Genomic DNA, 13,393 nt, shown 5'->3' with positions numbered 1-13,393 from the left:
ATCAGGAGTGACACCAAGGAAGAGGTGTTTGATACCAGACTGCCATAAAGAAGAACCTGGGAAGTCCCTTTGCAGTGTATGAGATGGAGAGAGGGAGTTTGATGACGATCAAGGAGAAAGGGGTGCAGAGGCGGCCAATGGGACAGGCTGTGTTGGGAGCTCCAGTGCAAGGTGGTAAATATGCAGCAGACGGGAACCATTATAGACTCTATGCATGTGGCAGTGGTTGTCTACACAGTTACCAGCAGAATTACCAGAAGAGTGAAAGCCAGGGGGAGAACGAGGGATAGGAGAGTGCTACCAAAGGCGGGGGGTGGGGGAGAGGGAGCCCCCCACAGTGCAGGCTCTACCAGCGGTTCCCACCTTCCTACAGGCGGAGACCCTGTGGGCGCCCAGCCTCTGTATTCCAGCCCTGCTGTGCAAGGAGAAGTGGTGGAAGGTGCAGACAACCAGGGTGCAGGAGAACAGGATTGACCAGTGTAACAGAATGTGTGTCGGGGTTATGGACCACGATTCCGCAGGGGGCCTTCTCACCAAACACAGCCTAGAGAGGGCAGCAATGAAGAACATAAGGCACATAGAGGAGATGAGACCCATGGTCAGCATCCACCTCAGCCTCCATACTGCCCCCACTTCAATTACTGATGCCGAGGTCCAGAAAACCCTAAACCACAAGATGGCAAAGAGACAACTTTCAGAAATGAACAAAAGATTGGAGCTGAAGATCCAAGTCCTTGCTATTTGCCCATTGACCAGATAAATGGAACTATCTGCATCATCTATGCAGCATGGGGTTTTTATCATTTTATCATTTTTACTTAAAGACCTCTTTTTGGTAATGACAAATGTTTTTCTCAATAATCCCTCAAAAATGCCTTGTTTTTCTCAATACCTCTTTAAAGGTTTTTAAATAGTTTCATATCCGATCAAGTTAAGATTTTTAAGAACCTCATTTTTAATTTGTAATAAAAGATTATAGCTTTTTTTTCTTAAAGTCAAACGGCAAGCACCTGTTAATAAAGGTCTTCAGTAATTGTCAAAAAACCCAAGTTTCTAGGATTGATTACGCTGAGTAGTTCAGGTGAAGATAAGAAGTCAAAGAAACTTCTAGAGGATTTGAAAGTTTTTGTGTATAAACTTGGAATTCAGCCATTGTAATGTCACTAGTTGGAATAAAAAAGAAGACTGATTGTTGTGCCTAAAACTGCAGAGCCTGTGAGGTTGTGAGAGATGATAGTACTATGAAGATTAGAAGATTTTGCCAGATGGCATAAATTCTGGAAGGATAGGGCTTTTTCCTGGAAGAACAGTGGGGATCTGGAATGTTAATCCTGACTTCAAGCCTTACTAAGTGGTGGTTGGGAAAGGTAATAGATTCCACTTGAGAATGTTGTCAAGCAATTGGTATACCTTCTGATCTAGGAGGTGAAGAACCCGTTATGTAACATGTATTGCAGCGTAACAGAATGTTATAGTAGAAAGGGTAGGGAAGGATGTTAACTTTGGGGTGAAGATCCATGAAGAAGGACTAAAAAGTGTGGAAGTTTATTACTTTGGTATTAGTCATAAAACTTTATTACTACACACAGTAAAAAACAGTAAAGCAATATATACATAACAAAAACCTTCGACTGTGTAATTTACAGAGTACTTTAAAATGGGTAGAGACTATCCATTACTCTAATGGTCACAATCGACAATTCATAATAGTTATACACACTTTTCTTATTTTCTATCTTTATTCTTACTATTACAATCCTAATTTTTCTCAGTTTTCTTGATGAAAACTGGGTGTAAGGGAAGCAGAAGGGAAAGATGAGTACACATGGTCAGAGCTACTCCAATATTGGTACAAGGGAAATAGAACTTTACGTAAACATTAGATGTTATCAGAAAGCTTCTGGCTACTTACTAAATCCCAGTTTGTATAGTTAACTATCTAAATTCATAACCAATATCCAGACTTTACCAAGGAATAGCCATAAACTAGACACTAAACCAGACACATCATGTGTCTGTTCCTTTTAATAATTCTCATTCTCCATTTCTCAAAATGGAACAAACTGAGGAACAGACTACTTAAATATCTTCTCCACAGCTTGCATGTGGAAAGATCACAGTAGGGGTCCAACTGACTCGATTTGACTTCAGTGTCTATGCTCTTAAACTGTTGGTAAAGGACCTCAAATTCGTGAGAATATACATATACTTGCATCAGTTCAGCAAACCCATTTAAGGACTTGTTATAAATTTTAATATACAGTTTGCAAATTTCAAATTTTTAAAACAACAAATTAAAAATACCTTACATTTACTATGATGACGGAGTTCATATTTTGTAATATAGTGACAACAATTTATGTGTATTTTCAAATTTGATATTCAGATTTTTAAATTAAAATTTTAAATTTTCTGCAACATAATTATCACTAGAAGATCAGATAGATTTGTTGAAAGTATTAAATACATGTGTTTTGAGGCAAAATCCTTAACTTGGAAGCATTCATTTCTTGGGAATTCTGGTGTTGCATATAACATTACATTATATAAATGTTCTATGAATTTTTTTCAGTGGGATACACAAGGACAGTGTACATATAGCAAGGGTAAAAAACCTGCGTGTCAACTCTGTCACTTTTTCTTCCTTCTTAGAGGCAGTTTTTCCTGGGACTTTCCGGAGAGATTCTATTCATTAAACTATGTCTATGCATTTCTTTACATTTGTAGGTACCCCTCCTGAGGAGACCCAATGCCTTCTTTTACTTGGTTTCTCATTGTGCTGTGTGCATAGCAATCACCTTGAGACTCGACTTGACTACCGTGTTAGGATATCCTGCTTTCTATATCCTAGGTCTTTAGTTGACCCATTGTGCCCCCCAGTTCTGTGGAGCACCATGTCCTGAGAAAGAGTGCATGGGGGAACTTCAGCTTTCCTATGCCTGTGAAGAGCTTTGAAACTGTCACTCCTTTCTTTCTTTCTTTTTTTTTTTTAAACTTTTTATTTATTTATTCATGAGAGACAGAGAGAGAGAGAGAGAGAGAGAGGCAGAGGGAGAAGCAGGCTCCCGCGGAGCAGGGAGCCCGATGCGGGACCCGATCCCAGGACCCTGGGATCATGACCTGAGCCGAAGACAGATGCTTAACCATCTGAGCCACCCAGGTGCCCCCTTTCTAAGAACAACTAAAAAGTTGAGCAAACTGAAAAATCAGCAACTCTTTTTAGATCCATCAGAGGTGAGGCCATAGGGCAAACTGCTGTCCTCACAGACACAAGTAAAAATAAAATACTTTGAACTAAACACAAATGAAGACACTTACTTTGAAATACAGCAGAAGCAGTCCTTAAAGGGAAATACATAGTGTTGAATGTACATAGTAGGAATGAAGCAGCATCTAATTCCATGTTCGGGAATCTAAAATTCCATGTTCAGGAATCAGAAAAGGAGTAAATAAATTCCAAAGTAAGGAGAAAAAAATTGTAAAAACTAGAGCAGAAATGAATGAAATGGAAAACTAAGACAAAAGTCAAACCCAAATGCTGGTTTTTTGAAAAGATTAATGGAGAACTATGCCACACAAAGAAGAGAATACTCAAATTACTAACCCAGACAGGGAATAGGGAACATCTTTATAGAACTGATAGAAATTAAAAGGATAAAAGGAATAAGATGAATAACTCTGTCCTCAAAGTTGATAACCTAGACGAAATGGAATGATTACGTGAGAGAGACAATCTGCCACAACTCACGTGAGAATAGACCAACTGAGTAGGCTTATGTCTATTAAAAAAAAAAAAAATCAGGGCACCTGGGTGGCTCAGTCAGTTAAGTGTCTGCCTTTGGCTCAGGTCATGATCCCAGAGTCCTGGGATGGAGCCCCACATCAGGCTCCCTGCTTATCAGGAGCCTGCTTCTCCCTCTTCTCCCCGCTTGTGCTCTAACTATCTCTGTCACTCTCAAATAAAATCTTTAAAAAATAAGTAGAATCAATAATTTTCTAAAATAGCCTGAAGTCCAGATGCATTCATTTGTAAAATCTAACAGATGTTTAAAGAAGAAATTATTGCAGTTCTCTATATTTGCCCATAGAAGATAGAAGCAGAGGGAGGGATGGCTAACTCATTCTGATGTCAGCCTAATAGTAAAAGCAGACAAAGACAGATAAAACAACAGACTACTGTCATGAACATAAATGAAAAAAATCATCAACAAAATATTAGCAAGTAGAATCTAATAATGTATGTAAAGAATTAAAGACTTTAGCCAAGTGGGATTTATCCCAGGTATGCAAGACTAGTTCATCTGTAAAAAATCAACCACAGTACATCACATCCACAGGCTGAAGAAGAAAAAAAAAATATTTCAATACATGCAAGGAAAGTATTTGACAAAATCCAGCAGCTATTCATGGTAAAATCTTAGCAAACTAGAAAAGAGGGAGTACTTCCTCAGTTTGATAAAGATTAGGCACAAAAAATCTACAGCTAACATCATACTTTTTTCTTTTTTGAAGATTATTTTAGAATGTGAACACGAGTGAGAGGCAGAGGGAGAGGGAGATAAGCAGACTTTCTGCTAAGTGTGGAGCCCAGTGTGGGTCTCCATCCCAGGACCCCGAGATCGTGAGCTGAGCTGAAATCAAGAGCCAGACGCTCAACAGACTGAGCCACCCAGGTGTCCCTGCTAACATCATACTTAATGATAAACCAGAAGCTTTCTCACTAAGATCAGCAACAAGGCTAAAATCTACTCTCACCATTCCTTTTCAACACTGTACCGGAATTCTTAGTAAAGAAAAGTAAGTACTCTGGGAGAAGCAAAGTCTTTCTTTGCAGATGACATAATTGTCTCTGAAGAAAATCTCCTAGATTTTCTACACTTACCATAAGTAAGTGTAGAAAAGTTGCATAATTGGAGGTTAATAAACAACAGTCTACCGTTTTCTTACATAATAGCAATGAGCAGGTGGAACTTGAAATTGAACTCATCTTTTACATTTAGTGCCCCCCAAATACTTACAAATCTGCCCAACTATGTATTAGATCCATAGAAGGAAAACTACAAAACTCTAAGCAAAACTAAAGAATTGAAAAAATTGAGATCTATTCTGTGTTCATGAATAGGTAAATTTAATATTACCAAGATACCAGTTCTTCCAATGTGGTCTATAAAATCAAAGCAATCCCAATGAAAAATTTAGCAAGTTTTTTTGTAGGTGTAAACTGATTTTAGAGTTTATATAGAGGCAAAAGATGCAGATCAGCCAGTGCAATATTGAAGAAGGATAAAGTTGGAGGACTGACACTATTCAACTTCACAACTTACTGTAAAGCTACAGTAATCAAGACTGTCTAGTAGGTGGAAGAATAGACAAATCAATCAGTGGAATAGAGTATAGAACCCAGAAATAGATTGTGTAAATGACAGATTTTTGTCAAAAGAGCAAAGGAAATACAATGGAACAAAGATAGTGTTTTCAATAAATAACAGTTGCAACAAGTAAACATGAAGAAAATGAATCCGGACGCAATTTACACCCTTCACAAAAACTCAGAAGGGATCATAGACTTTAATGTAAAGCAAAAAACCACAAGACTCCTAGGAGAGAGGAGAAAAGTTAGTTGACCTTGGGTATGGTGATAATTTTGAGATAAAACGCCAAAGGTGTGATCTACGAAAGAATTGATAAGCTGGACTTCATTAAAATTAAAAACGTGTGTTCTGCCAAGGTCACCCTAAAAAAAATGACAAGGTAAAAGCTGGGTGAATATACCTGTAAAAGACACATGCGATAAAGGACTCTTATCCAAAACATACACAAACTGTTAAAACTCAACAATAAGAAAAAAAAACCCTCAGTAAAAGGGTAAAAAACCTCAATGGGTAGCTCAACAAAGAAGATAAATGCCTGGCAAATAAGCATAAAAAGATGTTCTGCACCCAATGTCATTAGGTAAATGCAAATTAAAGCAATGAGCTATCACAACTCATCTATTCAAATGGCCAAAATTTAGAATGCCAACACCTAATGCTTGTGAGGATATGGAGTAACAGGAATTCTCATTCATTGCTAGTATAGTGCAAGATAGCATGTTCACTTGGGAAGACCATTTGACAGTTTTCTTATAAAACTAAACATATTCCTATCATATGATCCAGTAATTGTACTTCTTTGTATTTACTCAAATGAATTGAAATCTTATGTTTACACAAAAACCTACATGTGAGTGGTTATACCAGCTTTTTTCATAATTGCCAAAACTTGGAAGCAACCAAGATGTTCCTTGGTAGGTGAATGCGTATGTAAATTGGTACATCCAGCAAATGGAATATTATCCAGGGCAAAAAATGATCTACAAAGACATGAAAGACATAGAGGAAACTGAAATGCATGTTGTTATGTGGGAAAAAAGTCAGTCTGAACAGGCTGCATACTCTAAGAGTACAAGTACATGATTTCTGAGAAAGACAAAACTATGGAAGCAGGAAAAACTTCAATGGTTGGAGGCAAGGAGTAGAATGAATAGATTGAGTTGTAGAGAATTTTTAATGCAGTGAAAGTACTATTTAGGATACCAAAACAATAAATATAGACTCTTATACATTTGTGCCAATACTTATAAAATGTAAAAACACTGAGGGAATCCTAATGTAAACTGTGGACTTGGGGTGATAATGATGTGTTGGTGTAGGCTCACTGATTTTAGCAAATGTACCACTCCGGTGTAGAATTTTGGTAGTGGGGGGAGCTGTGAGTAGATGGGGATAGAGGACATGTGGAAAATACGTGTACTTTCTGTTCAACTTTGTTAGGAATCTAAAATTGCTCCAAAAAGACAAAGCCTATGAAACTTGGAATGAAAAAGACTGCATGGGAACTAAAATTCTGTTGAGACCTTCAGTGTTTGTAGAAATCCATATTCTATCCTCCTGTGATAAATAAGTTTTCTTGAAGTACAATTTTATATTGACAATCATTATCCTCAAAATTATGGAGAAACTGTTCCTTTGTTTTTCTAATTTTCATTTTTGCTATTAGGTCTCAACCAGTTTGGGTTCCTGCTTTTTAGGAGACCTTTTGTTGTTGCTGTTAATTGGGTTTGGTGTATTTCATTCATTAGCTTCTACATGCTGTGAGACTTTTTAATTTGGAAACTCATGTTCTTCATTATTGTAATTTTCTTATTAAATACTTGTCTCTTTCTCCTACTCTTTTTGTTCTTTCCTTCTGGTTTTTCTTTTTTCTTTTTCTTTTCCTTTTTTTTTTTTTTAACATATTGGACTTTGTGGTCACTTTTTTTTTTCCTGTATTTTCTCCCCTTTTAAATATCCTATTTGATGAGTATAAGCACTTTCTCACTTATCATACTGAAGTCTTTTTTTAACTGCAGAGTTCCTCCAAAAGATTTTATGTTTTGCCTTTTTGACCTTACATTTCATGTTAGTCGTTGTGTTTCAGTTAAATCTGGGGTTTCTGCTCATGCTTATGTGTTGGAGACTGATGGGAGTTGGTGGGTTTCATAGGTGGAGCTTTTTGACTTTGAGTTTCATCGTAACATGACTGAGATGGACTGTATTTGGGGACCTCTGACAATAGTATACTTAGAGTTTCTGCCTGGGAGGAATATTGTTTGGCATTCTTTTGGGCTGCAAGTTTAGGGGGACAGAGGGTTCTTAGAATCAGTGTGTGTATGTTATGTGATCAGTGATATCACTATGATTCCCATGCTGGATAATAAAGATAAAAATTTTCAGCAATTACACACTGATTAACTTTCTTGATTTAAAATCTACCATTGTGCTAGTTGTTTTCTGTTTGTTCCATATGTTCTGTTTTTCTCTTTGCCTACCTTTGTATTAATTTCTCATTGTTTAATGATTCTGTCTTACCATTATTGATTTATTTTTAACTTAAAGATGTTTAGTGTATGCCTTGAGTGTAGAACGTACATGTAGTTACAGGCACCTTCAGATAGTAATATACCGTTCATGAGCTCATAGTAGTAGGTTACTGAAGTGGAGCCTGCAAAGTGTAAACACACCTATTGAGTATTTGACTCCCAGAGGTTCTGTATTCTCATAGTCACCTCCACTCAGTACTTAGCAGTGCATTGAGATTATCCATTTATTTCTTCTTACCTGCTTGTATGACATCTGCTATCTCTTGTTGTTGTGCTGTGAGCTGGTGATAGTGTCCTCTCTGTCCTTGGGGAGGCATGCCTTTTCTTAGATTTAAGGCTACTTGGTCATCTTGTGACCTCAGCTATGGTGGGTACAAGAAAAAGTTATGCTTTTGTAGTTTATATGATTTTTCTTCAGAACTAAACATTATATTTTCCAGCTTTCCGTATCTTATACGAAAGTAGAAGTCATCATCAGTGTTATTGAGAAATGTAGAAATTCAGAATTTAACAGGTTATTAAGCATGTATTTTTTTTTGAACTTCCTGCAAAAGTAAAATTTTTGTTGCAGAAATTACCAAAACCCCCCATAAATAGTTGTAATAGTAGTCTAGACAACGAATGACAAATTCAGGCTACTCTTTCTGCCAAGGTTGCTCAGCCTGTTTCCAGTATATATTTCATATATTCCTGAACCAGAGTTTTCTGTGCTTCCTATTGGCTCTAGTGAATAGTATCCTAAAGACATCATACACTTTGTAGGCTGCTGGCATCTCGGCTGGTACAACATGTGATTGGCAGGAGTAGAGCATCAAGTAATTCTCTTTTCACCACCTAAGACAGGAGGGTGGTACCTGTTCTTGTGGTCTCCTCTCAACATGTACTTAGCACTTTTAAGGCTTTCCACAAATGTGTTAAATATCTTGCCTCTGAAAAGAGTCAGGAAGAGGGCTATTGCTGGTCATCTTTGGGATTTGACCATGTGTTAAAGAGAACATTCTGTTGACTGTATATAGATCTCAAATACTGCTAAATGAGCCTGTACAAATGCGGGAAGTACAGAGAAGAGGCTTAACATTTGTCTTACTTGAATATAACTAATGTTGTTGATGCTTTTTTAAAAATTACAATGTCTAAGAAATAAGTAGTGTATCATAATAGAAGATTTAAGCTGAGAGACCATTCTGGTCAATTTGGGACTATGTACATTCTGTGGTTCTCTGTTTGTATGCCACCTTTTGCCCTAAAGGTATACCTTTCTCCTACAATTTTATTCCATCTTTAGAATGAGATCAAAGATCATTTGCTTTGAAAGGCCTCTATAATGCCTTCACACAGAATTAAGTATTTTATCTCCTGGTCTACTTGTAGATATTCTTCTAGTGTTGCATCTATCATAGTCTGTTGCAAAATATTTGTTCGAAATCAGCCTCCTCTTTAAGATATGAGTCCTTGGGGAGCCTGGGTGGCTCAGTTAAGCGACTGCCAAAGGCAGTCATGATCTCGGTCATGGTCAGGTCATGATCTTGGGGTCCTGGGATCAAGCCAAGCCCCACATTGGGCTCCCTGCTCAGCAGAGTCTACTTCTCCCTCTGCCCATCCCCACCACTTGTGATTTCTTCATCTCTCTCTCTCTCTCTAATAAATAAATAAAATCTTAAAAAAATAAAAAAAAATTTGATTTCCTTGAGGACCTAATAACACACTGCATTTATTTTTTAAATGCTTCTCCTTAATATAGAGCTTGGATATGATCCGGACACAGTATTGTTCAGTTGAATTGTATTGGTCATTTTAATGGTTTTGCTAAAAATCCTTAAAAATGTTGCTTGTACTTTATTAAACCTATGAGAGGCCTTTCCATTTTTTTTTTTTTTTAAGATTTATTTATTAGAGGGAGCGTGCAAGCAAGTGGGGAGAGGGCCATAGGGAGAGAATCTCAAGCCAATTCCCAGCTGAGCATGGAGCCTGATGCGGGACTTGATTTCATGAGCCTGAGATCAAGACCTGAGCTGAAATGAAGAGCAGGAGGCTAAACTGACTGAGTCACCCAGGTGCCCCAGGCCTCTCCTTTTTTGTCTAATAACAGAATACTGAACTGTTTTCATGTTCAGAATCAAAATATAAATTTTTAAGACATATATTGACAAGTAAAATATTAAAATGAACAAAAGCTATGATTTGCAAATATTTTAATATAGCATAGGGGTTGGAGTTGGATGGATACATATATTTGTTAGATAAAATCCTGATACAAAAAAACTTCAGCCATACTTTCAGGCATTTTAGAAACATGTTTGGAAAAGTAGCTCATAAAAAAAAAAAAAAAGTAGTCTGTTTATTTGACTCCCGAAACTATTGAGGAAGTTCAAAACTTAAGATTGTAGCTTACCTACCTCCTGTATCTTTTGACATTTAGGGCATAGGGACAATTATTATGGAACTTGATGAATCTGTACCTAATCAGAGTTTTTGAGTTCTCTAGGCCCTTCCTTTTGTATATTGATTATGAAATAAAACAAAGTTTTACTTAAAAGTATATTTGAACTTTTTTTTCTACCCAGTGTAGTGACTATGACTTGGAATTTGGAACCGAGTGTTTGCAGTTGGCTCTAAAATACGGTCACATTAATGCCAAACTTGTGGAAGGATCACCTGACCTCTGGAAGGTAAGGAAGTTGGCATTTTGCTCTGGATCTTGGCTGTGTTTATAGGTCATTCCTAAGACACATTCTGCAAGTATAAACACTTTCCAGATGCTTAAGAATATGGAGAGGTAGTATAAAAATGCTTGGTTTCATAATCATTGAGTATTTTGAGGTATAAGGGTATTTATGTATGTATGTATACATTAAAGGCATTAAGAGTTTCACTGGGTTTCCTGAGCATCAAAGTATGTATCATTTCTATTTCTTGGTTTGCAGAAAATTCACTTTGAGATAATTTATTCAAACAAATTCCATTTTAGCTGATAAAATGGTTTTATTCAATTTTTTTCTTCTCTCTCTATATATTCTTACATTCAGTTTTCTTAAACTCCATTGGACTGAGGATGAAACGGAGCTTTCCACAGTAGCAACATTTCCTTCCAGGCCCTGGAGGGTGGTAGCTCCAACTTGGTTCAAGAAATATCTGCCATAGTTCTGACTTAGTGGGATGGGTGACTGGACCCACTTGGTGGTCCCAGTGAGGAGTTAGACTCTTGAATATATTATGGTTTGACTCCTAATGACCAACTTCTTTGTTTTCGAGGGAATGAAGTAATTATAGCTGGAGTGTTTCATAGTGTGGCTTTCCTTTGTTCTGAAGGTAGAAATGTATTGAACAGTGTTTTCTGAAAGAGGGTAGGGTAGTTTTATTTTTTTGAAGTATTGCTGCTTTTGAAATACGGGATGAAATATATATATTTCATATATATAGAGAGAGAGCTTGGATATATATATATATTTATATATATATATTTATTTAAAGATTTCATTTATTTGACAGAGAGAGAGAGAGCAGGAAAGCAAGGGAAGCAGCAGAGGGAGAGGGAGAAGCAGGCTCCCCGCTGAGCAGGGAGCCCAATGTGGGGCTCATTCCCAGGACCCCGGGATCATGACTTGAGCCAAAGGCAGATAGATGCCTAACCAACTGAGCCAGCCAGGTGCCCCAAGGGATGAAATCTTTATAAAGCATCCATCTAAATCTGATAAGGAAAGATTCATCCTAACTCTAAGATGATATGAACCCAAAAGCATATTTCCTCATTGACTTAAAAATAAAACAGAAAGCCCTAGGAGTTCATTAAGTATTCTGTACAGTAATGTGATCGGCCTTGCCCTATGCTAAGATTGTCTCATACATACTTAAAATGACTGAAATTACAAAATTACAAAATATTGGTATGTCTGGATCATTGCCTTACACAATATTATTCTTCTAAGGGTATCCGAATGTCTTCAACCCACCAGGCAAACATTTTATTCATTTTGTGTATCCTTTTCTGTGTATGGTTCAGATGGTAGTAAACATATTGTGAAGACTATGGTATTTACCAATTAGGTTTTTTGTTACAGATCCTGACACTCATCTCTGTACAACCCCTTTTGGCTGTGGCCTAGACTTAATTTGCCGGCAATGGGAGATGAAAGTGGAAACTCACAAGACAAGTTTTATTGCTGCTCACATATTCATTTAATGCTCTCTGGCCTCATTTTTGATGTTGTAGGGTGTGTGGTGATCTTTGTGTGTGTTCAGAGCCTTTTTGAAATTTGTCAAGCCCTCTGAGATGTGCAGATGAGAGGAAAGTAACATATTGCTCTTGAAATTTTCCACTTGTTCCTCACAAATTTATTTCAATTTTTAGTTTGTTTTGTTTTGTTTTTGAGATTTTCTGTTTCACTGCTTTCTCCACCAACACAGTATTAGTATTAGTTCTCATGTCTTGGTGCTCTGCTTCCCTTTCATGGGAACCAACTGTAAGTGCACTAAGTCAGGGATTGGCTTTCCCAGGACTTCTCCTCTTACATTGTTTGAACAATGGGACCTTGGATTTTAAAAGGGCATAGAATGCAATGGATTGGGCAGGAAGTCCTTCAAATGGCAGTTAGGAGTTCTTTTCTGGTACCATATTTCTTCTGATAATTGAGGTGAAATGATTTTGAGTGCAAGTATTGCAGTTTTAGGGTCCTTGTTTCCTCTTTCTGCCTCCTGTCTCTCATCATCTTCTCCCACCCCCCTTTTTTCTTCTTTCTGATACTTTCCTAGCTATTGGTATAGCCCTCTAAAGCTTTTTAATGACATTGTATTAATTGTCTTCAGTATAGGCTTCTCATTTAATTTTGTGGTCTTGGCATTTTGTAAGGATAAAAGAGTTACTCGGTTTCTGTTTAAACCAAAGCAGTAATCTATACTTAGAAATTAGTGTTCTATACTAACACCAAAAGTGCTACCATTTTTAAAAATTTGGATCTGAAAAAAGATTTAGTACACTGAGGCTAAAACCGGTACTGGACTCAGGTGGCTGAGCAAACTACAGGGCTCATGATTCATAAATCTTGAAACGGTGAAAAATGCATTTCAGGAGGCATTTTACTACCATAAAAAGTAAGGCAAGGGAGGATTCTGAAACACAGGTCCAGGATACCTTCCCCTACCCCTCAGAAATCAGGGAGTTCACCCTCACAGTGGTATGAGGAATGACTAGAAATGTTTCATGCCTGCATGTGGGACTATTTGAACTGCCACCAGAAATCCGGGAGGGTTATTTTGTATTTTACATACTTTTTTTGTAGAAGTAAATGCAAGAAATAAATGTTCAGAGTTATGCCATACTTCATGCAGTGGCTCCTTGGGGCCTGGAGGAAACATTAATTGTTTAAAATCACCATGCAGCGTGGAGGACATCCCCCACTCCTCATGACAAAGACTAACCAATCACGGAAGAGAATAGGACTGATTTCTGGGATAGGAATGGGCTCTCATGCTTTCCCTGAAGGGTAATGCCTTGCC

General features: G+C 37.4%; 1 protein-coding gene across 1 annotated transcript in view; it reads left to right on the top strand.

Moving 5' to 3' along the window:
• The window catches only part of CRPPA (CDP-L-ribitol pyrophosphorylase A), a 292,423-nt gene that overhangs the window by 79,484 nt on the left and 199,546 nt on the right, over positions 1-13,393 (top strand). Inside the window, exon 5 of the mRNA XM_028117376.2 lies at positions 10,465-10,569. Within this exon, the coding sequence (XP_027973177.2) occupies positions 10,465-10,569 (105 nt within the window). The remainder of the gene's footprint in view (positions 1-10,464; positions 10,570-13,393) is intronic.

The sequence above is a fragment of the Eumetopias jubatus genome, unplaced genomic scaffold (genome assembly GCF_037043125.1).
Source record: "Eumetopias jubatus isolate StellerSeaLion01/CBP00866 unplaced genomic scaffold, mEumJub1_p1.0 scaffold_14, whole genome shotgun sequence".
NCBI classification, from domain to species: domain Eukaryota; kingdom Metazoa; phylum Chordata; class Mammalia; order Carnivora; family Otariidae; genus Eumetopias; species Eumetopias jubatus.
This window is presented reverse-complemented; position numbering and strand designations above follow the sequence as displayed.